The sequence below is a fragment of the Styela clava genome, chromosome 2, assembly GCF_964204865.1.
Source record: "Styela clava chromosome 2, kaStyClav1.hap1.2, whole genome shotgun sequence".
NCBI lineage: Eukaryota > Metazoa > Chordata > Ascidiacea > Stolidobranchia > Styelidae > Styela > Styela clava.
The window spans coordinates 27,221,202-27,249,149 of record NC_135251.1 but is presented as its reverse complement, the minus strand read 5'-3'; the positions used below and the strand labels follow the sequence as shown (position 1 = coordinate 27,249,149).

General features: G+C 35.3%; 2 protein-coding genes across 3 annotated transcripts; one reads left to right on the top strand and one right to left on the bottom strand.

Annotated features, from left to right (window-relative positions):
- The first annotated feature begins 232 nt into the window (after positions 1-232).
- Positions 233-15,566, top strand: LOC120335325 (uncharacterized). 2 transcript variants are annotated; one of them, XM_078110042.1, is made up of 8 exons: positions 233-958; positions 1,469-1,528; positions 2,081-2,161; positions 2,443-2,610; positions 7,551-7,664; positions 10,494-10,712; positions 12,641-12,873; positions 13,862-15,566. In XM_078110042.1, the coding sequence occupies exons 2-8, from the start codon at positions 1,477-1,479 to the stop codon at positions 14,045-14,047; spliced, it is 1,053 nt and encodes a 350-aa protein (XP_077966168.1). In that variant the 5' UTR covers positions 233-958; positions 1,469-1,476; the 3' UTR covers positions 14,048-15,566. The 2 variants fall into 2 exon arrangements, with proteins under 2 accessions (XP_077966168.1, XP_077966167.1); XM_078110041.1 differs by having other exon boundaries at positions 233-1,168.
- LOC120336325 (5'-3' exoribonuclease 2-like) lies at positions 14,732-27,589 on the bottom strand. The gene is made up of 21 exons (XM_039403986.2): positions 27,425-27,589; positions 26,635-26,762; positions 26,149-26,260; positions 25,698-25,759; positions 25,319-25,430; positions 24,885-24,974; positions 24,432-24,573; positions 23,495-23,706; positions 22,887-23,078; positions 22,520-22,648; positions 22,049-22,204; positions 21,337-21,450; positions 20,397-20,498; positions 19,650-19,725; positions 19,263-19,459; positions 18,623-18,779; positions 17,489-17,678; positions 17,113-17,238; positions 16,297-16,508; positions 15,651-15,784; positions 14,732-15,028 (listed from the first exon to the last, which is right to left on the bottom strand). The coding sequence occupies exons 1-21, from the start codon at positions 27,497-27,499 to the stop codon at positions 14,912-14,914; spliced, it is 2,835 nt and encodes a 944-aa protein (XP_039259920.2). The 5' UTR covers positions 27,500-27,589; the 3' UTR covers positions 14,732-14,911.
- Between the last annotated feature and the right edge of the window lie 359 nt (positions 27,590-27,948).

Genomic DNA, 27,948 nt, shown 5'->3' with positions numbered 1-27,948 from the left:
TATAGTCATTTCTTAGTAGATAAACAGATAGATAGATAGTTAACAATCTTAGTAATACCTTGGTTCGAACAGCAATGGTATTTAAAGACGAAATACTGCAAGCATTGTAATATAAGAAACTGCAATGTAAGGAGGTGAAATCCCACCTTTAGTCATGAATAGGAATCGAGAGTGCAGTATTTTAGCTGAAGCGGAAGTTAAAAAGTAACAAGCATGTGGCGAGTGACGTTTGAGTCAATACTTTTAACTGTAAGGTCTGGCAAAATATTTCAATACTAAGAAAAATTATAGTGAAGGTTAGGTTCTTAGTGTTGAAAACTGTTGATTGTAGAATAGAACTGTAAATCGTACTTTTCATTTTACTAATTTTATACCGGGCTGACTGACTGAACCGCTGGCATAAATAGAGTGTTTCTACAGCGAATGTAGGCCATATCTATCGTTTGGGTTATCGTTAATTAAATATTTCATTAGGTGCTCACCGTCAGCATAAAGCATAGAAGTTTCAAAACTCCAGAATTCTTTCTTTTTTAATTAGATATTAGAACCTCGGGTGTCGCTGCTCGATAACCAATTTGGTTCCCCGCGACTTCCCTTCCCCAGTAAAACTGTGTAAATTATCTTTTTGCCGTAATTTAATACTGTGATATTTTTTACTGGTTGAATAAATAGACTTGACTTGACTTACTTTATTGGGTGCTTGTATTGATGTTCGGTTCGTGTCCATGTCATGTGTTATAGATATTCGAATAGTAGGCCATTATTTTAATGTTTGAATATTTTGCTCAACCCTTCTCAGTAATCATTAAATATTGACTTCATTGATTTCATGTAATTAAACTTGCTTTTTTTGTATTATGTAAAATCTAACCTAAATCAGCTGGTATTCAACTTTGGTAAAAACATTAGCGCATGCAATGATTTTCTTCATGTGAAAGTGGCTCAGGACACTAAAAAGGTTAGACAGGCTGGATTTAGGAGCATGTCTTGCATGTCAGTCTATTATTTGTTAATGTTTTGCGACAAATAAACTTATCTTGACTTATGACTATAACATCAGTATTGAACACTCGATACGTACACTTCTTTTTATAAAAGAGCTCAAAATTATAAAACTCGATGGCAAGAAATTTTGATACTGGTTCAAACCCCGATCAAAACTCCTCAGGTAAGTGAAAATAATTTAATTGCTCCGATCAAAGTGCTATTCCGCCGCGGTACAGTCCGCTGCATTTTGAGAAAAATGTATATAGTATATTAATATTGCAATGGAACATGTCTATACATAGTGATAAAGAATTAGTTCAAATTCTTTCTAAAATTGCATAGATTTATTCCAATAATGCGCAATGAAAGCTGCAGTTACAACAGCCAACCAGGAATCGGTAAACTGACTTACTGAAGCAATATAACAGATATAATGAATCTCATATAGACTCATTTCTGTTTAAGTTAACCTTCTATTCAGGTATCTACATGCCAATGAAGTTATGTTTACCCGGCCAAACGTACGAAAATGTTGAAAAAGGTAAAAGTTCAAATATACATATATATATATATATATATGTAAGAGATCAAAAGTGGTATTCGTTCGGACATTATAGACATGAAATCATAATAAGAAAATTCTTTCGCCGTGACTCCACATCTCTTCAATGCTTTTATATTTATCTGTTAATGAGATTTGATTCATAATCTGTAATTTCAATAAGATATTGTAATATATAGCAGGGGTTTGCAAACTGCGGCCCGCGGAGAAGTGCCAATTTTGAATGGTGTCCATGGGAAACGAGTTTTCAGTTAAGTTATCTGGTTCGAGCGAGCAATTCCAATCTCCTTGCGTCGCAGAGACTACCTGAGTGCCATTGTCATATTAACAAAACTAGCTACCAAAAAAACAATTTTTATGTCTGCAACTGCTAGAAAAGCTATCTCAAATAGAGGTGGGCCCGCAGCTTCACCAAGTTACTTGTATCTAGCCCTCCAGCAATAAAGGTTGAACACCCCTGATATAATATGAGAATATAATAATAGCACGCTTAATTAACGTATTAACTTTTATTATTCTTGATGCAACAAGATACATCGGATCGAGGTTTTGCTGTACATTATTCTAATGCTGCTGTAAATGCACCGATAACGTCAAATACAATGAAAGATGGTATGACATTGCTTATATTAATAAATAATATATATTTGATATTATATATTTGCAGCGTTGTTTCGTGATTTTCTTTTTTGCAGAACTGTTTGAATGATAGCCTACTTACTTGTTAAGCAAGTTTTAATCCAACATTGGCAATTTTTTTTAACATTCAAAAATGTAAATCATTAGTATTTGATTTCGGTGTCTTGCTTCTCTCATAAATTTGCTATCGTTTCGTCCACTGGGTTATTAAAAAAAGTATTTGAACATTGTATATTGTTTAAACATGGTAACAGGTTATGAAATCGAACTTCTGAACATGAAGGCTGTTCTGGAAAACCTTGGGAAACAATTAAGTACTCTCACATCTACTGTGGACAATCATTCATCGGAAATTTACGGAGTGAAAACTTCTTTAAATGCTGAAGCAGGAAAAATCCGCGATCGCCAGATACCTACTCAATGTAAGTTGGCCAAATAAGCGCAGAGTGCAATACAGCGGTTCCCGGAAGGTGTGTGTGTGTGGTATGGTAATATATGGCGCTTTAAACAATTTGAGTCTTTTGCGCCAGACAATTTAAATCAAATTTTTGTATATACCTATAGTACTCTCTTGGTAGATTTCACAAAATCAACAAGAGCAGGGAAAATGCTAGGGTCGCGTAAGATAGCTTTGAGTTGAAATTCAATGCCATAATCGCGGCATTTCATCTTTAGTATGCGTCTTTCATTTCTATATGCACGACAGTTCATTAGAAAATGTTCTACTGTCTCTGGATCATTACAGAAATCGCGAAGTCCATTATTATGGCATCCTATTTTATGGAGGTGCCCATTTAAACGGCAATGTCCCGTCTGAAGTCGAAATAAAATTTTGTCCATTATTCGTGGTGACCAAGTGGAATTCTTGATGCTGTCTTCAATTAAGGGGAAAATTGTCTTGTAATGAAACGCTTGGTCACTTTGTATAAAATGTTGATCCCATTTATTAGCGCAGAATTGTCGAATTTGTGATTTGACTTTGTTTTGTGATTGGGATAATCTTTTGTCCACATCGACTTTCGCCGCTGATACCTTTGCTATTTTGTCGGCGACTTCGTTACCCGGAATGCCAACATGTCCTGGAGCCCATAGTAGTGTGATTTTGCATCCTTGTTCCTGTAACTCAAAAAGACAAGTCTGAATATTTGAAGATATATTACTAATTTGATCCGAGTTATTATTTATAGCGAGTATAGCAGACATACAATCCGATATGACAAGTATATTCCCTTTATAGTTATTTTTTGACCATGTAAGGGCACTATATATTGCAAAAACTTCGCAATCAAACGAGGAACAGTCTTTGTCTAGCCTAAAACCCGGGCGAGTTGCTAAGTGCGCCGCAAAAATTAACAGAACATAACTAAAATATGATTGTATTCATTATAACTGTTTTATCGTATTTTGAATGCTGAGTATATGAATGAATGAATTCATTTTACCTTTCTGTGTCGTATAGTATACTATTTGATGCGTAGTCACTGCATCTATTGTTACGTAACAGTATATGTAGAACTGCTTGTTGCAATTTCACGAGCTGTAGTTTCAACGAGTTTCTTTATCTGCCGAGTTTAGCTAACATGAGTGATATTTATAGCATTTCAAAGGTAATTCAGGCGCAGTGACGAGAAGCTGGCCTTCTGCCTACATGTTTGAGAACTTTAAAAGGCATAAAGTACACATAAACGAACACAAAATTGACTTTTATTTAAAAGCAGCATTTTTTTCGTGTGAGTGAGCCGTGAGATTTTTGTTTCTTGATAATTTGGCGCCGCACAAACAAAAAGTTTTGGAACCGCTGGTGTAATAGAAACAAGGAAACATATACTATAGTTTGTAATCCTCCATGAGACTTCGACGCCAAACGCATTCATACAAGACTGGGTTTAAGAGTGGGATGGAATTCTAGCTGTGATATCACATCACTGCGTCGTACCTATTATTTGGAAACCATTAATTGAATTATGTGCGTTTGTACGCGGGCACTCAATTTCACATTTACAAAGTCATGTATATAATAATATAAAAACATGTGAAGAGACTAATGGTATAGGTCAGGGTGGTCCAAACCGCGGCCCGCGGGCCGCATGCAGCCCGCCGACAAATTCCGTGCGGCCCGCAGCACAATTATATCGTGCACTAAATCATTGGCAGATATTTGTATTTATTGGCAGAACATTTTTGAGTTATTTTTAACTTATTCCAACTGGGAATAGTCCTTTTCCCAATCCCGATGTCGGGATTCATGTTTGTTAAAATCACGGAATTTCAATGTTGCATTTCATTGTTGGAATTTTATGCGTCAAGACGGTGCCAATATGAGAATGACGTCCTGTGATCGGTACAAAGAGAATGGATTGTCATGTGCAGACAGGACCAAGCTAAGATGGGTTGCGCTTCTTTTCTAAACTTCGTACCTTAAGCTGACGTCAGGGAACTCATCATTTGGAATGACGTTTTGTGCCTTAGTAAAAAAAGCGTTGGCCATGTGACAGCAGTGACGAACCGCAGAGCTGACTTAGCGCCACGCGATCAATTATTTTAACTGGGTGCGGAATCCCAACTTAGACGGACTTGGTTGTTCTTTGACGACAGCGCCAGGCCTGCTCATGCTACGCAAGTAATAAAATTAGTCAAATATAACAATTCATCATACAATGAGTGTAAAAAAGGTGACCGAGGTAAACTGTGAGGAAGCGTATTTCCTTACCCACAACAACGTTAAACCACAGTGTCTGGTGTGCTTTTTAAGTAATATCTGTCACGAAAGAATATCTTGTGAAGCAACATTACAAAACCAAACACGAGAAAAGATACCGAAAATACCACGGTATTTCTCGGAAAACAATTTTAAAATAACTGAATGCTTTATATATATTCCTTGAAAAACTGATTAGAACGGTGAACACTCATTTCTAAATAAAAGTTAAGTTAGTAAACTCGCGATGTTTTAATCAATTTTGGGTTTTCTCCGACTGCGGCCCGCGAGACATATTCAAAAGTTTTTGCGGCCGCCAACCTCGCAACCTTGGACCACCCTGGTATAGGTATTCAAAAAATCCATGCTATGACAAAAAGTGCTTTATATAAGTGCTATAATACAGTAATGATTGAAATTTAAACAAAACTGCTATTGAAGTTTCAAAGGTATAATCACATAGAAAGAACATGGTGGTGCGAGGTTGAAGAGCCGCGAAGACTTTTGAGGAGGTCTCGCGGGCCGCAGTCGGAGTAAATCCAAAAGTGATCAAAACATCGCGAGTTTACTCTTTTTAAATATATTCAAGAATAAGAGTTTATCGTTGTAATCAATTTTTTAAGAAAACTATATAAAGCCTCTAGTTATTTTAAAATTTCTTCTCGAGAAATATCGTGGTATTTTTGGTATCTTTTCTCGTGTTTGGTTTTGTAATGTCGCTCAAAATTATATTCTTCCGTGACGGATATTACTTCAAAACACACCAGAAACTGTGGTTATTGTGGCGTAGGGCTGTCCAAAATCGAATAATTTTTTGATTCGAATCGAATCGAATATTTTCGCCGAATCGAACCGAATAATTGAATATTATTGCGCAATATTAAATCTGTCTCTATTATACAATAAACGTCTGCCCTTCGATGTTGTGGTATTGTATGTGCAGTTACATCTTATTTACTGCTGGTATTTCGCAACACAATGTTTTCAGATTTATGAAAGGAGATCACACGCTTGTATGAACTGGTCAAAAAATTTGGAGGACTCCAAAATTTGGGTCTCGAAAACTGTTGAGTGTTAAGAGTAAAAATTGCACTATTCAAAAATTGCAATCTCAATTTTGATGGATTCAGTTTTAATAGGACATGTAAAGCCTGTAGATGCTATTTTAATCCTATTCACTAGTCTTATGTTTTTTTGTGTAAATTTCAGCAAAATAATAACAGCCATCAATATAGATAAAACTGTTGCTCAAGTTCAAAATTGCATTTAAAAATTCCAAGCTAGTTTGATGACAATATTATTTGAGGACTATAATATTGTTAGTGTACAAAAGCCATCAAAATGCAAGAGTGCAATTATTTCTCTTGGTATATAGATGGATAATACAGTAATGCCATCATAAGAAATTACAAATTCCATTCAAAGAAGGTATTGCCGTCATAAGGATCCCAAAACACCTGTTTCAGCTTAGAGTTGCCTGTACCATGTTCCTATGATAACTAACTCAACAGCTTCAAATCGATTCTATTTATAGAACTATCGTTTTCTAAATTGTCTCCTTTTTCTCCTTGTTCTCTCTCAAAAACGTCATGACCAATTATACCTTGTTATGATGACCATGCATGAAATGGCTAATCACGTGCCACCGGGTGGGCATTAGTAATGACATGTTTATCACAAAATGAAGGCGAGAGAAATATCGGGAAACCAATTAAGCCGGGAGCAAGAGTGGTCTGAGTTCGGAGCGCCGCCGCTTGCCCGATGAAAAACATCCCGTAAAGGTGGTTTCCGCTCTATGTACAGGTACCTAATTTTAGCGATTCGAAAATTAGCCGAAAAATGATTCGAATAATTTGCGATTCGATTCGATTTCGAATATTTGGTTCGCTTGGACAGCCCTAATTGTGGGTAAGGAAATACGTTTCTTCTCAGTTTACTTCGGTCACCTTTTTTTCTACACTCATTGTATGATGAATTGTTATAATTGAAAAAATTTATTACATGTGGCAAAAACAACCAAGTCCGTGTAAGTTGGGACCTCGGACCCAAATAAAAAAAAATGGATCGCGCGGCGCTAAGTCAGCTCTGCGGTTCGTCACTGCTGTCACATGGACTTTTGGCTAAAATAAAGGCACGAAACGTATCTTCAAATGAGGAGTTACTTGACGCGAGCTCATCTCATCGGCTTGAACTTGTCTGAGCAAGACAATTCATTCTCCTTGTACCGATCACAGGACGCCATTCCCATATAGTCACCGTCTTGACGTTTATTGATACAACAATGAAATTCCGTGATTTCAACAAACATCAATCCCGACATCGGGATAAGGAAAAGGACTATTCCAGTTGAAATGGTTTGAAAATATATCAAAATTGTTCTGCTGATAAATACAAATATATATCTGCCAATGGTTTAGTAGTGTACGCTAAAATTGTTCTGCGGGGCCGCACGGAATGTGTCGGATGTGTTGGACCACCCTGATTATAGAATATATGATAGTAGAAAAATGTTTTATTTGATCTAAACCACAGACACAATTTTCACTGTGATAAACTTTTCCTTGTCGGTCGATTGTTAGCGACAAATTGTAATGCCATTTGCATCCATATTAAGCCGCTCAACATCAACGTCTTTGTCAACTTTTATATTCCGTTTATTTTTAGATACCAAGACACCGAAAAAGAAAAAATGTTGTTATGTTGTTCTAGCAGTGATTGTATCATTTATTGTGGGTGGATCGTTGGCGACTGGAATAATTCTGTCCTGTCTTTCAACAGGTATTTGATTTTTACTCATTCAGAATTTACCTGCACTAACAACATTAATCATAAATTAAACAACATAAAATCATCTTTTTTGTGGTAAATATTTGAATAGTGTATGTTGGTGAACTTTTAATTCGTTAGCTTATCGATAGAATAAAATAGCAATTATCAAAAAGGAATACGATAACCAGGACTAGGCACGATAATGGGTATATGGCTGGGACCATTCCAAACCAGGTTGGATCGAGTGCAGTTTTTAATAATGTCGACAAAATTTAATAGGCGCGTCTTATTGACATGATGCGTGCACGTTTGTCTCAGAATATTGCATGTGGTAGGTAGAGTGCTTTACCCTTTTTTATACGTCCTAATGCCATGGGCGATACATTTGAACAACGACCGAATTACCCTTGAAATTGATAGTATAATAGTGTATGTTATTTTAGATTCAGTGAAATCGGTCAACGTGGCTATGCCACATGGGTCTCCCAATTAGCGGTTTGATTTTTATGTTGAATTAGATTATTTCCCCATGCCATAATGACGATTTTTATTGATCCTATTTTTCGTACTCCCGTAGTATGTGTACCAGGTTAGGATTAGACCATAATTTTATTCTGATTTTTCTCATTTCAGTTCTATTACGAGTTCATAGACTGTCTGTGTTAGTGAATATACATACCCCCTGCTCACAGGCTTCTTTACATTACGACTTGATGTAAAGTAGGCGAATAAAATTAGTTAGGGGAAACTCGGGACATGGGGCACAGTGGAAAATCAGCTTTCACACTTATACTATATCCGAAATTCGGTCTGCGGTTCGATGTTTGAATCCTTCCTCTTCCTTCCGCAAGTCCTCCCGTTCTTTAGATTATAGTGCTGATTCTTTGTCTATGTGCATACTTCATAGAATTTAACACAGTGACCTTTTGTGCCCCAGGGTCTGTCCAAATCTGCCCCACCAGTGGGACACTTGACAAACGTTTTTCAAAGCATTGTGGTGGTAAGATGTGTGTCGCAAGTAGGCTTGCACGTAATTGACAAAAATCAATTCCGTAATTACGGCCAAATCGATTACGTAATGACCCCGTAATTGCGATATTTTTTCACACATTTAAACCTATCATAACAACCAATTTAATCCACTTCTATTCCGAATGGGACATCGAAGTTTGGTTTTCATATTCCCGGCAATACTACACGCCGGCGACAGATGTTAAAGACAAATATCAAGGAGTGAATTCAAAATAATTTTATTCTGATTTTTATCTTTTGTATTAGGTTTGATTTTTTTATCCACTTTATAAACAAATTTTATGCGATCAATTTTATCATTACCAACACTGGTAATATATTTAAGAAACGATAGTTCACTTTTTTAAAATCGTATTAACGTATTAATACGACTTTCGTATTAAATAAAAATTCCGGGTTGCTAATTTATTAATCAACTACAAGCGTATTCTTTCGTTTGATTATACTTTCGCTTGCCTCGCGACGAAGACTTGTTATTTCACCGTTTTTTAGAATATCCGACTTTACTACTTAGTTAGCATTTTATAATAATTATTGATGCCGACTTATTGACGATATTCCGAATTCCATGCTTCATTTTACATTAAATCATTTCGCGGCCTAAAAGTTATAACATTATTTGCGATAAATTTAGACCAAATATTAATTATTTGCGCATTATTTAAAATACCGTACTTATATGACATGCCTTCTCCGAAAATACAAAGTTATATCGCAAAACAATGCATTTTGTGACATTTATTTTACACTCATGAAAATATTAATTTATTTTTCTAACTAAAGTCGACAATCCTATTTGCCAAGATTGACACAAGTTTGGTCGAGTGCCGGTGGTATTCGAGTCGACGATAAATCAAAATAAGTTGCCGCATTTGGTAAAGACAGGTAATCATATTTGGCCGACATATTGCGAGGCATTGTGAAAAACGTATTGAGCAATGCCAAGTCCGGACAGATATATAACGATAAAATCGGTAACAGAACATCAAGATTTTGTGATAGAAAATGGATCTCGTGCAGAGTAAACACGGGAAATCCCGTCGTATTGTTGTTTCTCTGCCGTCTCAATCGCTTTAACGATGCCGAAAAGACTAAGTTGCGTTGGTTCATTACGCAATTTCTCTTCCGTCTTTATATTGCTGCTTGATGAGCGCGACATTAATTATCACGGCATTTACAAATAGACCATGTTTTATAAGTTGATCTCTTACATTCTTTAGTCATTTCACCCGAAGAAGTTGAAACCAGGTGTGTTGACGTCCATCGGTCTCAACACAATTCTATTCCTTATCTACGGTTAAAATGTACATTGGCCATCCTAGATAAGTTGATAATAGGTTAGTAAGTGACGCGTTATCCCTTCCCCATCTGCCTAACAAGAGAGAGAAAAACGGCTGCGAATACCGGAACTCTAACTTCTTTTACTTAAACTTTAATTTTTTACAATCGACAGAATTGACTGCTCTGAAGAGAGCTCGTTTCAATCGCGAAAGCGCTCGACCAATAATTACGACTTTACGTAATTCGTAACTTCGCTTCCGTAACTCGAAATAATTCCGTAATTCCGTAAATCCGTAAATTACGTGCAAGCCTAGTCGCAAGGAAATTTCTTAGTCCTTGAATAAAGACTACATTTAGCCCTCTCTACATTAGTACCGCAAAGTGGAATGATTTTGCAGAATAAACGGCTCAAAATATGCAGAAGAAAAAAATTGTCCCAACGTTTCCCACCCTTCCCTTCCCTCCATATTGGTACACATACTTCTAGAGCGCCCTATTTTTAGTTATATTTTTTCTATATTTTAGACAAATCTTCCCGAGAGAAAACAAATATGGATGATTCACCAGTCAGTTTCAAGGAACTTATAGAGGAACAAAGCAACAAAACATATCAGCTCATTTTCGCCGAATCAAACAAACTGGAAACTATAAACATTACGTATAAAACGATTTTCGATTCTTTGTCGAAAACAATAACATCAATTGGAAAGAATGTAGACAAATACGGTGAAAGTTTAGCAGCAGGTAAATAATTTATTTCACAACCTTGTATTGTTGATAACTGGTGTAGCTGAGGCTACAAATAGGCTAGTTGCAAAATAGAACGCCATTTTGTCATTGAACCGTAATTGTATGGAAAATGCGGTGCCAAACAATCATTTTTCATTGGTAACATCACTATTACTTTGGACCTTAGGGTCGATATTAAAAATCAAAAATAAATAGGCACAATAAACACAATAAAAGCTGTAAACATAATAGGATGTAAAAGAAAATGGAATAATGATTGCAAGTTGAATGAGTCATTGATTTGGTTTGTTGGGGGTGTCTCAAAAATGTCGTATCCCTCCTGCCCCGCGTGTTCCACGTGTCCCACTTGTTTCCATTATATATATCATTATCATTAAAGTGCTTTCGTTTCGAGGCCAAAAAATGTTTATCCGGAGAAATTTTGCATGCGCGTGAATTATCGTTTGCGTTCAATACAAATGGCACCTATTTGTTAACACTATATGAATGAAATGTTTTGTCGTTGCCAATGTGTATATTTATGGTTTAAAAAATACAAAAAAAAAAACGGCGATTACCAATCTTTGACGACCTCGTTACATACATACCGCCTTCTGCGTGCATAATGGTGGCATAGAAAACTATTCTATCATACATATTTCTATCAATATAATCGGAGATTTTGTTATCGCCCGATCTGAGATTTGTCCAGATCAAACATTTTTAATAATAGTCTTCTATTGTCTCAGTCGAAGGATGAAGGACAGTGCGCAAATAAATTTACATTCAAACTAACCCGTATACTTATCAACAACGTGTGTATTACCCGATAAAAACTCTACTTGAGATAGCAATGCAGTGTTAACATTTCTATATCGGAAGTTTTAACTCATCCAACTGTAAAAGCGATTGGAAAAAAAGGGCAAACCGCTCACATATACGAAAAATTCGAAAATGCAGAATTATATTCCACATGACGAATTTTTCTGACGTGTTTCCTCGGTACTTTTTACAAATTTTTTGCTATTTTCATAATGCGATTCTTCTTTCTCGAAGTTGGAATTATCCAGATTGAACTTTTCACCCGATATCAAATAGTTCAACAATGCCTGAGTCAAACAATAACCAATTGATCACTGAACGACATTGCTTAATGCTTATTGGACACGTTTAGTGGCCATAACGATCGTTTCAAAATTTTGTTGTTATTGTTATTTGTCTCCGTCTCCATTTTTAAAAAATCGCTTTTCTCTTCGAATACTGGACCAATTGCTTTGATATTTTCAGTGGTTAAAGATAAAATTTTTCTCCAGAAGGCTATTACTTTTCCCCCCCGCTATGACGTCATCAAAATTATTGCCACTGGGTGGCGCTACGTGTCCATATATTTGAGCATAGCTCTCTTGTTTCTATTTGGAATATCCTTATTAGGTAATAATCAGGCGTCAGTTTAGCCGTAAAACCTTCTTGCATTAGACCCGAAAACTGCCCAAGATAAGTACAATGTTCATAGGTACATGTATTCATTTTAAAATCTTTGATTATGTGCGTAATAAATCACTACAGAATCTGGGGTATCGCAAAAATGTCGTGTGACACTTGTCCCTTGTTCCATTGGTCTACATGGTACAAGTGGTACACGACATTTTCGATACACCGGTTTGTTGGTATACTCACTCGTCCCAAAAGTTTTTTAACAAAACAATGCCAAGAATTTCGTCTGCCAAGTGGGGTAAAATTGGAAATTTATTATTTAATATTTAGTTAAGATTTCATTCGTTTAATACATCTCTGTGTACAGTTATTGGACACGTTGTGTACCTATGAATTGTTTTGTTATTATGTTGTTGTTGTTGTTTTTGGTCTTTACTTCTTGTATTATATATATATATCGGTAAAAATCATCTTCCTGACAATTACTAGTACTTCTGTTCAATTTCTAGGGAGCTATACTGCAAGCGACAATACGTTATTCTGGACAAAATCAGGTAATGGGAGTCAAAAGATGAACTTTGATGAAGCAACGAGCGCATGCAACACTAGTGGCGCTACCATAGCACAGATTAGAAAAGTACGAGAATACAACGCTATCATGAGGATTCTGCGTTCTCAAATTTATGCGAATGGCAATGATTATCCTACAACGACTTGGATCGACCTTGATGTTAACCCGTTGGTAAGTATTGTAGGAACGGATAGGATTTACATATTTATCCCGGGGGAGAGGAAAGCCGATAAGACGGCTTATGTATATGGCGAACCACGCTCGTCCGGTTACCATTCCAAGTTGGGTATGGGACTAGTTATATTGTCTGTTTCGGAAGCATGGACTTGGTGGTGGAGGAAGCCCTAACCGACCGACGGTTACGTGAAACAGACCGACGGTTACGTGAACCACCCAGCGTCGGCGAGGAGTCCAGCAATCCTCTCGCACATAACCATCTCAGCATGGGATTCGAACCTGCGAACCACGCAGAGTAATTGGAGGTGCGGTGGCGGGCGTATTCCTAACGCTTAGCCCGTTGAGCCACACCGCCGCGCAGTCTTTCCGACCTAAGACCGATCAAGTTTGATCTTCAGGCGCGCTCGGAGTTAAAACAATAATATAAATATGTAAATACATGTGGATTTATTGGACATGTGAGTGAACCTATGAACCGTTTTAGTATTATGTTGTTGTTCTTTGTCACAGAAAAAATGGCTTTTCGTTTTGAATACTGTTCCAATTGCTTTGAAATTATCAGTGCCAAAAGAATAAATTTTTTCGCTAGGAGGTTATTACCTTTATTATTTAAATATCCCGGTGAGCTGTATGGAATTCGTTTTTTTTGCGTGCTATGACGTCATCTGAGTTTGTCACTATGTGGCGTTACGTGTCCATATATTTGAGCATAGCTCTCTTGTTGATAAATATCATTATTTCACTACAGTAGCAACAAACTTTAGTAACCTGCTGGTACCGGGACTAATTAACACCACCTACCTCGAATAGGATGTCTTTCGTGGTCTTTACAATTGACCTGAGCTTGGATAAAAAAAATGGTTTGAGTTAATTAAAATCGAAACTTGCATCACAATCCTACTGAAACCATAGATATCGAAGGATCACTAGCACTATATTACTTCCGGGTTTAACCATAACGCCCCTTACAAATTTATATCAGACAGGTGAACCTATTCCAAAACGTGCCTTCACTAAATGGCAAGTTGATGAACCACAAACAGGAGAACTTTACAAAAATTTCACCAAAACAGCGCTCTCGGTTTCCCCAGATCCGAGCGATCCAGAACAAGGAATGAAAAACTTTGACCCTGATCAGCGTTTGCATAAAGTAGTTTGTCAGAAATGAAATACTAAAACTGCCTCTGTACATACACAACTAACGTACTATAGGAGTTGAAAACAAACTTGGCAACTCTGACTGCACTTCTAACAAAACTCACATCTTTGTGCGCAATGGTCTCGACGGATGATGCACTGCGAAATTATTACGAAGACGCTTGTCACCGCCACCTCAGCTCGTTGCGTCCCGTGTGGGATAATTACAGAACTTCTCAGTGCCATAGGGTGGTTTACGTGACGTTGGTGACGGCTAGTTGGTTACTTCTTCCTCCACAACAAACTCCACGAATAAGCAACAATACATTGGTCAGCTATTTCCATATCTGAACAGGTAGCCGGGAGTTGTTTCTAACTGCCACAAAAGTTTTCTTACTCACAAAGAGGAAAATGGCAACGCAGATAGTGTAATGGTGAGAAGAGCTTTAACAGGACAGCGTGACAACGTAGAACAAGGAGGGTTCAGCATTTCTACCACACATAATTTGGGTTGGGTGAACAAACTCGATAATCGAATGGTCGTATCAGTCTTTACAAAAAACATTGGTCTGTTCAATTGTATTTTTGCTCTTACGTTTTTGGTTGACGAATCAATAAATCTATCCATCTCATTTTTCCCAAAATTTGACAACTAATACCATGCAGTGTAACAAGATGTGGGACGGTGGCAATCTGATTATCGAAAGTAAAAATCTCAGATTATTCATTTTATTTTATATCATCATTTACCAAAAAATTGTAACAAGATCAATTTGAGACAAAAATCAGATGATAAAAACGCACAAAGCTGGAAAATTCATCTGTTTCGAACTATCCTATGCACAGGAACAATATTTTGAATTTTAGGCCACTTTGAGTTTATCTGAGGAATTTTTCAATATCTGCCATACTGTGAATATCCACCTCTACTGGGATATGGCTGATAGTGTTGATGTCTGGGTCCACCACGCATCGGTCCTTGATGGCGATGTTGATCGTACCCTCTTTGCCTCTGTGATACAAATTGTAAACAAAAAACTGAGAAAAAGCATTCCCTGTTATAAAGTAAGTTCTGTTGTGGGAGGTGCATGGCATGGAATAAGACTCGCACAGAACTAGTACGCCAGAAATAAACTGAAGGAAGACTCAAAAACAGAATCCATAAATTCTAGATTACTTCTATGAAAATGAAGAAAATTGATGTAACACTTTTGTTTGTGTATGATAATACCCAAAAGTTACAGTAATCTAAGAATCTTCGCACCAAAAGTTATGTACTTTCTAGAATATTTTCCAAATGACCCAGGTCCTGTTTATTTGGCTACCCTGTATTTCAAGATGCAGTGTTGAATTCACCAGATAATCAATTTTGTATCTATTCTAAAGTTTGATTTATCGATAGATTATCAGCCTTCAACCAATAAACAATTGCAAATCACCACATAAAAACAAAATATCATTTGAGTGTTTTCATCCTATCATCGTTTATTTTATGATCATTACAGTGTTTCAATATTGGATTTCAATAAAGCTTTTCTGATTTCATGGCATAGATTGTGCTCTGTTTTTTAACTTAAGATTGGTATAGAAGCGATGGTCCGTTAAACCTCCTGCTTAAATATATATGTATATACCTGTTGGTGATAATCATATCCACCATGGGATCCACGTCCACCTCTACCATATGATTGTCCCTGATTATGATAGGAATTTTGTCCGTTTCTTTCTCTATGATTCCCAGAACCCCAAGCATAATGTCCCTGATTTCCTGAAAAATGAGATACGAATTTCTACGCCTTTCACTCCGAAGGGGTTACTTCATTTTTGGAAAAACAAGAATCATCCCGATTTAACATTGCTACCCAACTTGTTACACCTTTAGTGAGGCGGTAGGCATAGGATTTGGACCCGAGATTTTGACCTGTGATGGTCAAGCTTTAAGTCTAGGCTTTGAGCACTAAGCCATGAAAAATTCGGAAGAAATGTATTCTCCTAATTAAAACAGTATATAGCAAAATGTCGACAAATTTTTTCCTGAAATTACTACTGTAAATTAACACAGTTCAATGTTTATCCACGAGTATACCATGAATTAATTTCCCAATATGCACATACACAAAAATATTTTTAGTCAACACCCCCTACTTCATGTCTGTGTGTGACTTCAACTATGGTGGTATAATTCTGTAAAAATTGTTCTAACTTCACAAATTGTGTGAAAAAATGGTAACTGTCATTCTACTACTAATTTTTTTTTATATAAACATTTATAACACTAACTGTTTCCTTGGTAACCACCACGTTGTTGTCTTCCATAGTTATCAGGAGGTGGAAAACGTTGTCTCGGTAAATTATGTTGCAAATGACGATGGCCAGAAGCATCCAACTGTGCACGGTTAGTTCGGTTTGGGTTGAAACCAATTCTTGGTTTCCATCCTTGATTTGGATTATATCTATCCCAGTCTTCAGGTTTGACCGAAGGGGCAGGAATTCTGTGGCGGGAAATAAAATAATTTTTAAGATAGGATTTAATTTACAGGGTAGGGGGGAAGACGATAAGACGGCTTAATTATATGTTGGATCATATTTTGGGTTCAAATCGTGTGGAAAATAACTTTGTGCAACTATGTCACCTTCCATGCATCTGAACAAATAACTGGGTACTTGTTCCCATGCATGAAACAGGATTGGTAACTGGGTGAGAGACTGTGCCTCGTTGTACAACTAAGCCTCCTTATTGACTTTTTGCACCCTATTAAAGTTTTTCATTACAATTATTATGATAATTCTTTAATAAAAATTCTATACTGCTATCTATAACAAAAACAAATAGTTGCAACGATAAAGATGGGAGCGATGTTCAGACCCTTTCAATATATAAAGGCCTTATTTTCAACTTATGCATAAGTTCATAACCCCACAAAATTTTGTGAGCTGTTCTTGCCGATCATTTACCCTTTTTACAATAACCACAAGCTTACCTCTAGCCAGATAAATATTACAATTGTGGATTTATTATAGGACCATCATAACATTTATCTTCCTCAGTGTATTTGATTTCCTTTCAAGTAAACTAAAAAGTTCATAATAACTTACTTGGCACCAGGCAGTAATTTGGCTTCAAAAATATGTCCTTCAGGATATTGAGGATCTTTATAACACATTGATAATACATTGTTACATTTCAATGATTCTAGACCTTCAAGAGGAGATTCGAGAAATCTATAAAATAATGATAAAGTATGGTGGTGGATGTGGTACACACTATCAGTGTTTTTACACAATGTTTTTATGAGCCTGAGGTTTTGCACAAGGTAAGAAGCTATAGTTTGGAAGGAACAAAATCTTTCCACTTCGGCATTTCCCATCTAAGTCATTGAACCCTAGTGATGTGGTGGGGTGGCATGAGATTTGATTCTGAGATTTTAACCGGCGATGCCATCATATTTAAGTCTTAACACTTCGCACTCACTTAGAATCAGGATTACAGAATTCATCGGCCCAAACTGTTCCAGACATTCCTTTTGCTAATTTGGGATCAATTTCTGCAGCATTTTCTTCATCTTGTGCACACTGACCCTCGTATAATCCTTTCAGATATGAATGTAGAGGATGGTGTTGTCCAACAAATATTCTGTCATTTCCAAGTTCATTCCTTTTGCCTATTAGAATCGATCAATTAATAAGGATTAGGATTTTTACATTTATACCTGATGGAACTAAAGCCGAAAAAACAGCTCAATCATATGGAGAACCACCCTGCGACAACGAGAAGCTAACTAATCACAAATATAATTACCCCCACACAATTCGAATTCGCGTAGGGTAATCAGAAGTGCGTTGTCAAGTGTAATGCTTTGCAGTTAGCACGAGGCCCCAACTGCCGAGCCAGAAGTTCAAGCTGTGTACGATGAAGATACAGATGGATATTATTAATTCATCACTTTTATACTCCACTCCTTAAAAAAAAAAGGAAACTGAAAGTATCATTAGGTAGGTGTTGGCATTCGGGTTAGATAAAATTCAAAAATTGTTTCATTTAAAACATGTTATTCAGGGAAACCAAATAATCGAAATTGCTGCTTCTCTACTCCATTTGATTTGACTTTATAGCAAATTTAATCAAAGTAAAATCAATTGCTCATACAGAGTTTTTCAAAATGAGCCATCGTTTCCCCCAGGGGTCCACGGGCAAAGGAAATCACAAGGTCCAATTTAATTGATTGTGATTTGTTTGATACATTGACTGTAATGTATATCTTCTTTTTTGTTGTCTTTTTATATTACAGTGGAGCATAAAATAAAAATAACTGTGATGGAAATACGCAGTAAGCGAAACTTAATACTCTCACAAAAGAGCGAGTAAGCCAAAATGTTGAGTCTTTGGAAGAGGGCCACGGGTCTTGAAAATTTTAAATCTACTATTCCAGAATAAATTTTGAATATCAAACTTTTGGGATCATCCAATCCTTCAGTATCTTGCATATGACCAACCGAGTGTATATAACCTAGATTCGAAAGCACTGTTTCGGGCAGGTAGCCTACTGTAAGAAAATGTACTTTGAGTTATGACCATATTTCACTCAATACAATATATGTAACTCACTTTCTGCTGGTGTAAGGTTAGGATAAACAGTGTCAAGTGTTTCCATCATCCTATCTTCATCAACAAATGGAAGAAGAGCAACTCCTTGCCATGCATATTTTTTACCATTAAGATCTATCTTAAAGTCGTTTGGATAGAAGTCTATAATAGGTGAATCCTGTACAAATGAACATGACCAAATATGAGAAATAATCATATCACTTTGCACTGAGGCTCCACACATGAGACCACCAATGTGCAGTAAAATTAAGAATTTTGTTTCTTAAAATTTTTTTTCAAAATTATGGTGGGTTTATAAATCCAAAATATACATTTTCTTATTAAAACAGCTTTTTCAGGTTTCGTCCTTTTGGGGTAATGCCCTTGAGTATACGCCGCACATATACTAACACTGTGAATGCATAGTCCGCTACTCAAATTTCGAATAAATTATAGATCCTTTTCTTTTAAGTAGTTCTGCAAGTTTCTATCAGTGATTTGTCAAAGCTACAATAATTATCTATCAATATTTCATTCCAAATGAATTTTATTAATACTGCCAGTAGACAATTTTTTATATGGCAAATTTATCTACTTTTGCTCTAAACAGCCACTGTAATGAGTACAAAAATGATTGATTGAGTGATTTTTTTATACTCACTGGGCTATACATTAATTCACGCCACGAATCAGGTAAAAAATTTCCACTAGCAGCTGGGAATACACACATTAGTTGTTCCAATGGATTTTTAGCTTTTGTGGTCGTTGGAAATGTGTTTGGAACAGATTCAATATCAACAAAATCAGATGCAAAAGGTGCATAGTGAAAGGGGAAAAACCATTTCCATGACGCACAACCTGGAATAAAATAATCCATATTTAAAACCATAAAGCTATTAATATTTTCCAGATGGCAAACCACAAGCTGACGAAACTAAATTTTGATAACAAAAAACTTTGTCTTTGATTAGTAGCATTATGAAAAATCTAAAATTCTGACTTCAGAAAATTCAGCATATCGACTAAAGAAAAAAATGATTACCCTCACCTTGATAATAATAAGACAAAACCCAGCATAAACCTTCAACATAAGATCTGACAACACGACGTCGAAATTCATAATCCTATGTGGAATAAAAACAATACGTATAATAATAAATTTTCAGAACAACATCAGTAATGTCCATATACGAAGTTAGAAATAGGGATATTTACATCGTGACCCCAAAAACAAAACACAGGTCATTTAAAACATATTCTACAGAAGTTAAGGTATACAAGTGTTAAATAAAGTTTCTTCAATTACCGGTATGCGATATGTTTTTTTGGTTTACACTGTAAATATTTCCAATCCCTATTCGAATATCCAATAGTATATTATGTGCCTCTTGCTACCCCGGGCTGATATGAGAAGATAAAATAGATTAGACCTTTTTGCATTAAATTATTCGTCGATATTGTGACTAATGTGCACTAAGGAGTGGATGGGTGAAAACTTTTACTGTTTTGCACTAGATAGCATGTGGAATATTTTTTATTAACTGTGTTTCACATTTTCATTCCAAAGACAAGTCTGAAAAGCGGCCACTAAATACACCTAGGTAATTACAATTTTTGAAATGTAATTTAGCAATCAGTTTTATAAACCCAGTTTAAAACAGCAAAATATTTTTCTTATCATTATCATTATTTTGAGCTCCTTTTTGCTCCTTTCATTTTACATGAATTGCCAACTTAATATTTTGTTTTGTTAAATATCTTGGGCTAAGTAATAGTAAATCATGAATTCACTTACTTTTAAAGAAACATTAAATTTAGTTCTGTAATATCTATCTTTCCATCCTTCTTCCCATAACCTAACATCATCCTGTGGTTCATCATCTTCTTCGTCTTTCATCTGAAAAACATATTTTGCTTCAGTGTTTATTACATGAAAATTACCGTATATTTCTATAATAGCTGTAAAGTAGGGAAAAGTAATTAATGTTTCCAATAATATAGAAGAGTTGGTGTCATTCTGAAACTGCTCCAAATTCAGAGCCAGATGAGAAATTTGGAATACTCTGGAGTTGTAGAACCAAACGTCAGAATGTTGGATGGAATTTCATAATTATACGAGGGAGGGTTAATCATACCATGGCATCTCATCAGGTTATCACTCCATGTCCATGTATGTGGCTAATTATTATTTTTTTCAGATGCATTGACTTCATGGGGGGAGCGTAACTGACCAGTGATTGTGTGAACCATCACCCTATGGCAATCCTCTCACACATATTTATACCCCACGGCCCACTGGATTCAAACCTTCAACTTTTCTGATGGTGGTAATTCAAGTTTAATTTCACACGCAAATTACAAGAGCAATAAGTGGACTAATCATTCTCAACATAAAATTACCCGAAGCTAATTCTACATACACCATATTTTTGTGGTCAAAATTTAGTTTTCACAGAGTTGGGTGGTGGAGGCATCGCCGAAATTTTCTTCAACTTGGAACAGCAGTCGAAATTTTGTCAAGGAGGAATTCAAAATGATTCGTTGTTTGGGAATCAAGTATAGATTTCTTGGATTATATATCCTTGATTTCTAATGGTAGACTGAATCGAAATATTCAAATACAAAAGTATACTGTGATTGAACGCCTTAATCAACAACAATCCATTGAATGATAAAAGTTTTTAGGAGAGCTATGAATAGTGTCAAAAAGAACAAATTGAGAATTTCAAAACAACCTTCCTTTTCTTTGCAAGTTTAGATGTACTTGAGATAGATGATGATGATGATGATGCTGCTGCTTCTCCATCAGGAACTTCTTTCAGCATAGAACGTAGAGCTGAAGCTGCATCCTATAATGACAATATATGATAATCGTTAATCGGTTTTATTTCATATAATTCAGCATTTCGCGATTGGTAAGGAATTCCTTCATAGAAAGGAGTTTTGTTGTTTTGGGGAGGAAAATGTTGAAATATTTCATTGTATTTGATGTAGTTCCAGTAATATTGTTTAGTTATTCAGTATTAATGTAATACATATATATGCACACAATATAGACTATTCAAACTATGCATAAGCCAGCATGCAAGTTGCGAGAGGCATTAGCTAAGCTTTTTTTGGGAAAATTGAACAAATAACAGAAATACACAAAGTGAGGGAGAGGTGAAGAGATCCAAAATAGACAATGTGAGGAATATATCAAAAAAGGATGAGAACTACAGACTCAATTGTCCACAACACCATTCTAAGGAGTAACCTAAAGTAACAAAATTGGTCGCAGTGAGAACCAGGTTCAAGGTTTCATTTTGGTTATATGTAAACAAGGGTCACATCTTTACACAGGTTCCTGACCCTTGAGTAAATTCAAAATTCATTTGAATCCTATAAATTCTAGAAATCCAAAAAAAAAATGTTATTCTATCATTAGAAAAAAAAACATTTCCTCACCCTATTCTTTAAATCCTGTGTTCTCATTTCATAAGCAGTCTGTCTGACATTTCTTATCGCAGCAGGTTGTTGTCCACGGCCCAGTGGCGTCGGTTCAAATTGACCACCTGGTATGTATGCAGGTTTCTCTGAATTGTTTCTTTTTCTTTTTGCTTTCTAAAAAGGTTTCTGTGTCTACTATCCACCCACAAACATTTTGTGGGTTTACAATTGTTTTAACAAATAGTATCCAATTTTTATGAACTGTTTTACAACAGATTTTGAATTAAGTTTGCTGCTCATGCAGTTAAATATACCAAGGTTTGGAATTGGACACTTAAGACCTCTATAACTTTTTCTATACAAAATCATGAATATCTGTTTCAAAATGTTTCAGGATAATGCTTGAGTTTAAAAAAAAACTGATAGAAGCTTGGAAATATAATTTATCCACTTTCTATTTTAAATGATTTGATAATTTTTCAAATTCACCTCTCTTTCTCTGAAATTGACATCATTTTGTCGTCTTCTTCGAAAAATCTCATCTTCCATTTCACCAATTCCTCGCATTATTTTCTCCACTCTTCCAAGATTCACAATTCCATTTTTTGTGAGATATCCCTGAAAATTTGAAATAAAATTATCCTGCTGAATACTGTCAGATTCCAATAATTGTAAATTGAGCAGGTTGTGAAATTCTGAAATACTGTTATTATTGCCTTCATATCAGAGTGCTCAGTCGGAGCCATGATCTCATCTATGAAGAATGTGAAAGAAAACCTCACAATATATACATAATAGATAATCAGCCTCTTGAGTTTAAACAGCACAAAAATTGAAAATAATAAAAAAAAATTACCCCAGTTCTATGTACAATGTCCTTGTATAGACGCACTAGTTTATCGATTGCACCTTCTCTGATTTCAAGCGATGGTAAATGAGGTAGAAAATCATTACCAACAAAGAAGCACATCATAACCCAATCATCTAAAACATTTTCTAAATCAAACTTGAATGGGAGTCCAGGCATCGCCATCTCTCTCGCCAGATACTATAATATAAAAATACATTTATAGAGTCCAAAGAAATGCTGGCAAAACCACAATTTATGAGAGCAGTTGACAACTGTTCAAAATACACAATAATATGTTTTTGTAATATTTGGGTTCAAACCACGTTCGACCTTCCGAAAATAGTTTATGATACATATCAGAAGCCATTTGTAAAATTTTCTTTGGAATGAAAAGATAAAAATAAATACATGTATGCAATGTGAAAATTGAATATATAGACATCTGTGAAAATATGGAAATTGGAAAATTCGAGGATTCTGGAGCGCTAAAATGTTATATTCGAACTCCTTATCTTTTGATGGTCCAATGGCTGCTAAAAATCATTACTTATACCAGTGTAACTGATGGTTTTTATTCATGTCATTGATGGCTATCAAGTGACAAGATTTCATACCTCTCGTACAACGTTTAATCGGATAAAAATATAATCTGTAGTGACGACTGGAGTTTTTTGTAATTCATCATGTTCTCCTTGCTTTTCTCTGGGAAGTCCACAACAATCTTCCATTTCGTGTCCATATTGAGAACAAATTCCACAAGGTCTTGGTTGGTTAGGTTTGAATTCTTCACGAATAATTGTGAAATATGGTTCATGTGTAGCAAGACCTGCAATTGGATAATTATTCAAGCATTAAATCCAGCTGAGACCACTATTTTAATCTGGTAATGTCCAAAAAGTGTTGCTATTAGAATTTGAAACAGATAAATAATAGAACACATATGAAATCAAATATACCCGTATAATTTCACAGTACTTACACAGTCAAAATTTTTTATATTTTACACAAGTTTTGATTTTATAAATCTTAATCTGAACAAGTGAGACTATCTCATAATGCAGAGAAGCACCAGTGATGTTAAAATTAAATAGAATAGCCAAATATGTTTTCAATTCTCCATTCCTCACAGGCAAGAAAGCTTTAAATTTCAAATCATATCACACATGCCATATGTATAATTATTTGTATACGCCTCACTACGATAACATTGTTAAAGCTAACTCCTATTATGGTGGATTTTGATAAACTGAATAATTATTGATGTTACCTGATTGAACTGTTTCAGGGTGTATTTGGGACAGTAATTCGGTTGAGAGCTTAACGCCATCACTGCTTATCATTTACCGGAAGATAAAGTGCAATACTGAGCATTCAAAATCAAAGAATGTAATATGCTCTAAATGAGTATGTAACCACAAAAAATTAAAAAAATTTCTTTGAAATTTGAACAATCTACTTTTGAATTTTTAAAAATAATGCAGCAAAATCTTTGAAAAGGATAGCTAAGATATCAGTAATGGTGTTATACAATGTTAATTTTCCCAAACGTACCTAACATAATCAAATCGGCATCAGCACCACAAATGCAGTGATGTGTGTTGGGATCATGAGACTCTCGTCCTCTTTGTCGTCGAATAAAATCCATTATTTTATGTTCACCTTCACCTGGTACATTTGCATCAGATAAAATAACCTGAAATTTCAATATGAATGTTGTTAAATAACAAGACATAATATTTTGCCATATGAAGGTTTCCATGTGAGTTTCGAAATTACAAATTTATCAATTTAGAACAGTGGTCGTCAAACTTTTTAAGCCCTGCCAACTTATTTAAAATTTGTCAAAAATTCCTGTTTGTTTTGTTAAAAAATTCATGATTTTTCATGAAATTATAATAGTTTGAAACAGTGGTTAAACAACTACCATACTATCAGGAAAAGCTTATTTACAGGACAATATTTTAAATTTCTGTAATAACATTTTGCTGATTCAAAAATATTTACTTCTATGTTTTTCCAACCAGGATCATTGTTAATTCTATCTTGAATGTAGAATCGTAGACAGGCAGCAAGACGAAACATAAATTCTGTACCCTGAAAATATTTCAATCCCCCATTATATTTTTACGTAAAAAAATAAAAACGAGGATAAAAACAAAGTATAAATTTTAGAACGCATTGAGTTTCACAGTCGCAGTCGTTGGTCTTCATGCATATGGTGGAATAATTTACATCAAGTGTGTGAAAAGCATTTTAATGTTGTGAGACAAGAAGTCCACCCTTTTGGGCTGAATTAATTTCAAACACACGATATACCTTAAGAAATGAGTTTTGTATATTACAGGTTTTATTTGTGTCTAAAGATTAATATATGAGTGCATAAAAGAATTTCTTCTATATCGACAAGCGGATTTTAAATAGATGAAGCATATACTTACAGGAGTAATACAATTACTATCAAATCTTTCTTTTTTGGGGTCATCTTCTGGAAGTGTTGCTCCTCTTTCTTTCAATTCAGAAATTATTTCTTCTTTCAAATCTTTGGCTTCACTTCAGAAAAATGTTACAAGGAATCATGAAAAAATGAATATTACCGATAATTGAAAAAAATATCCATGTCACATAAAGAGATTTCACTTCGTGTCTTGTTTCATTCCACCCATTTTTGTTGAGAAATGGTAATTCTGTTCACTAATAAGGGTTAAATCATAGCACTATATAAGCAACCACCTAAAATGTGCCCATGAACGCCCTCTTAAAATCAACAAAAGATGAAAACAACTGCCTTTAAATGTCATACTAATTTGAATTACTCACGCTGATTCTTTGGAAGCTCTGAATCTTCTCGACCTTTGTTGATTCATTTTTGCCCGAGGTGCCTAGATGATTAGAATTGTGTGGTATTTAGTTACCTACATAACCAATCAGGAGACAATTCTATTTTACGAAAGACCATACCCAAATTTTGACAAATCAGTAGGAAAAAATTATTTCTCGCCTCGAGGTAGAGATACAATTGCTATTTGTTTGTTATTAATATATATTTTTCGAAGCAAATTCATGTACCCTTGAAAAATATTGAAATGTAAGTATGAAGGACCAATGGAGTCATTAAGGCTTTTGACTCGATTTTATATAACCAGTCATTTGGGCACAGCATCCATGATATACATAGAAATAAAAAAAGTGCTAGTTTTACATATGGTACCAGTAGACAACCAGTAGGCTGTTTACAATACGTATTGATTTAAATTAAACTAAAACTTACAACACCATCAATAGCCATATATAACAAACGTCTCGGTCGAACAATACCAAATATTCTGTCAATTGCATCAAAAATAGCAAACATAATCTCAACTTCATTTTTGGGTGCCGGTCTGAAAATAATTGAATACTGGTTACATGCACATATCAGATCGGAAATATAAATAATAATTGACATTATGTTGATTAAATGTAAAGTAACAACTATTAAATAAAAATGTAAATATATTGTATACGAGTATATTTCAGAGAATGGACAAAGAGAAAATTAATACTAAAGAAAAACAATGTCTTCATAAATTTATAATAAATATCAGTATCAGACGTACAAGAAATTTGACAACTCGTACCTACTTAAAAAACCCATCCCACAATGTTGACCAAGTATATGCCAAAATTTGACTTACAGAACTTATAAAAATAAAAATATTATTAATTATAAAACTCAAAAATATTTTTTATTCAGATTATCATTGTTAAAGATTACCGATCTTCTGGATGACTGCACGGATGTATGATTCCATTCATATCAAGATATAAGTTGTCAAATTCTACATCATTCGGGTTTGGTGAACTTGTGTCAACAGGAATTTCCACTCCATTGATTTCTTTTTTCTGAAAATATATTTAATCAAAAAAACAAAGTCCTCATCAGGCAGTACTGCAGTATTTTAATTCATATGGGCTAATTTTATGACAATGCTTATATTACTGTATTAGGATAGGATAGGATTTACATATTTATCCCGGGGGAGAGGAAAGCCGATAAGACGGCTTATCCATATGGCGAACCACGGCCTCTCGTCCGGTTACCATTTCAAGTCGGGTATGGGATTAGTTTTTACTGTATTGTTTGTTTTCGGAAGCATGGACTTGGTGGTGGAGGAAGCCGTAACCGACCAGCGGTTCCGTGAACCACCCAACGACGGCGAGGAGTCCAGCAATCCTCTCGCACATAACCATCCCTGCATGGGATTCGAACCTGCGAACCCACGCAGAGTAATTAGAGGTGTGGTGGCTAGCGTATTCCTAACGCTTAGCCCGTTGAGCCACATCGCCGCGCCAACAGCAGTACTTACAGTACTTCCAGTACTGCAGTATTTTAATTCATATCGGCTAATTTTATGACAATGCTTATATTACTGTATTACAGCAGTACACCCCAGTCTGCCAGAGTGGACAAAATGTTATAACAGTACAAGGTATACACTATTAATCGAAACTTTCACGTGTTTTTATAGAAAATAAATAGCCTAGGCCTATTCAAACTTATTCACCTTCTCTTCATTGCAATGAACGATGATTGAGGAATACTTTTTACTCAACCATCGAAAGAATGCTGGAACACCCATTTGACAAATTACGCAATTACCGTACCCAACACTTGAACACTCACTGCAGTTGTACCGTAATTATTGAATTAGCTCGGAACTTTTAAAAATCTGTTAATTTAAATGGGGATAGGATTTATATAAGTATAAGTTTATTTCGACTCCATAATCAGCAAAACAATAAAATGAATGCTAAAAATAAATAAATAAAAACTGATTATGAAATCAGGAGAGCGAACAAAACCTTAGATAAGGTTTAAAACGTACAGAATGTATATAAGATGGAAGGTTTTGCCAAGAACATGTGGTACGTGTTCACTCACCTAAAATAATTGAAATATTTCACACACGCTCACACGCACCCACACACACAACCATATAGAAGTTATTAAGTAAAGGGAACATGAAAAATTACATACTGGTAGTTAATAAAAAATAAATAAATAAAAATTACTTGCCACACCATATTA

Bases quoted from the DNA above. Each gene is read 5' to 3' on its own strand.
- LOC120335325 (XM_078110041.1), top strand. From the start codon at position 1,120: ATGGCAAGAAATTTTGATACTGGTTCAAACCCCGATCAAAACTCCTCA. The intron at 1,529-2,080 runs GTAAAAGTTCAA...TGATGCAACAAG, and splicing joins GTACGAAAATGTTGAAAAAG to ATACATCGGATCGAGGTTTT. The intron at 2,611-7,550 runs GTAAGTTGGCCA...GTTTATTTTTAG, and splicing joins TCGCCAGATACCTACTCAAT to ATACCAAGACACCGAAAAAG.
- LOC120336325 (XM_039403986.2), bottom strand. From the start codon at position 27,499: ATGGGTGTTCCAGCATTCTTTCGATGGTTGAGTAAAAAGTATTCCTCA. The intron at 24,975-25,318 runs GTAAGTATATGC...AAATATTTTCAG, and splicing joins ATAGTAATTGTATTACTCCT to GGTACAGAATTTATGTTTCG. The intron at 19,460-19,649 runs GTGAGGGTAATC...ATTTTATTCCAG, and splicing joins TTTGTCTTATTATTATCAAG to GTTGTGCGTCATGGAAATGG.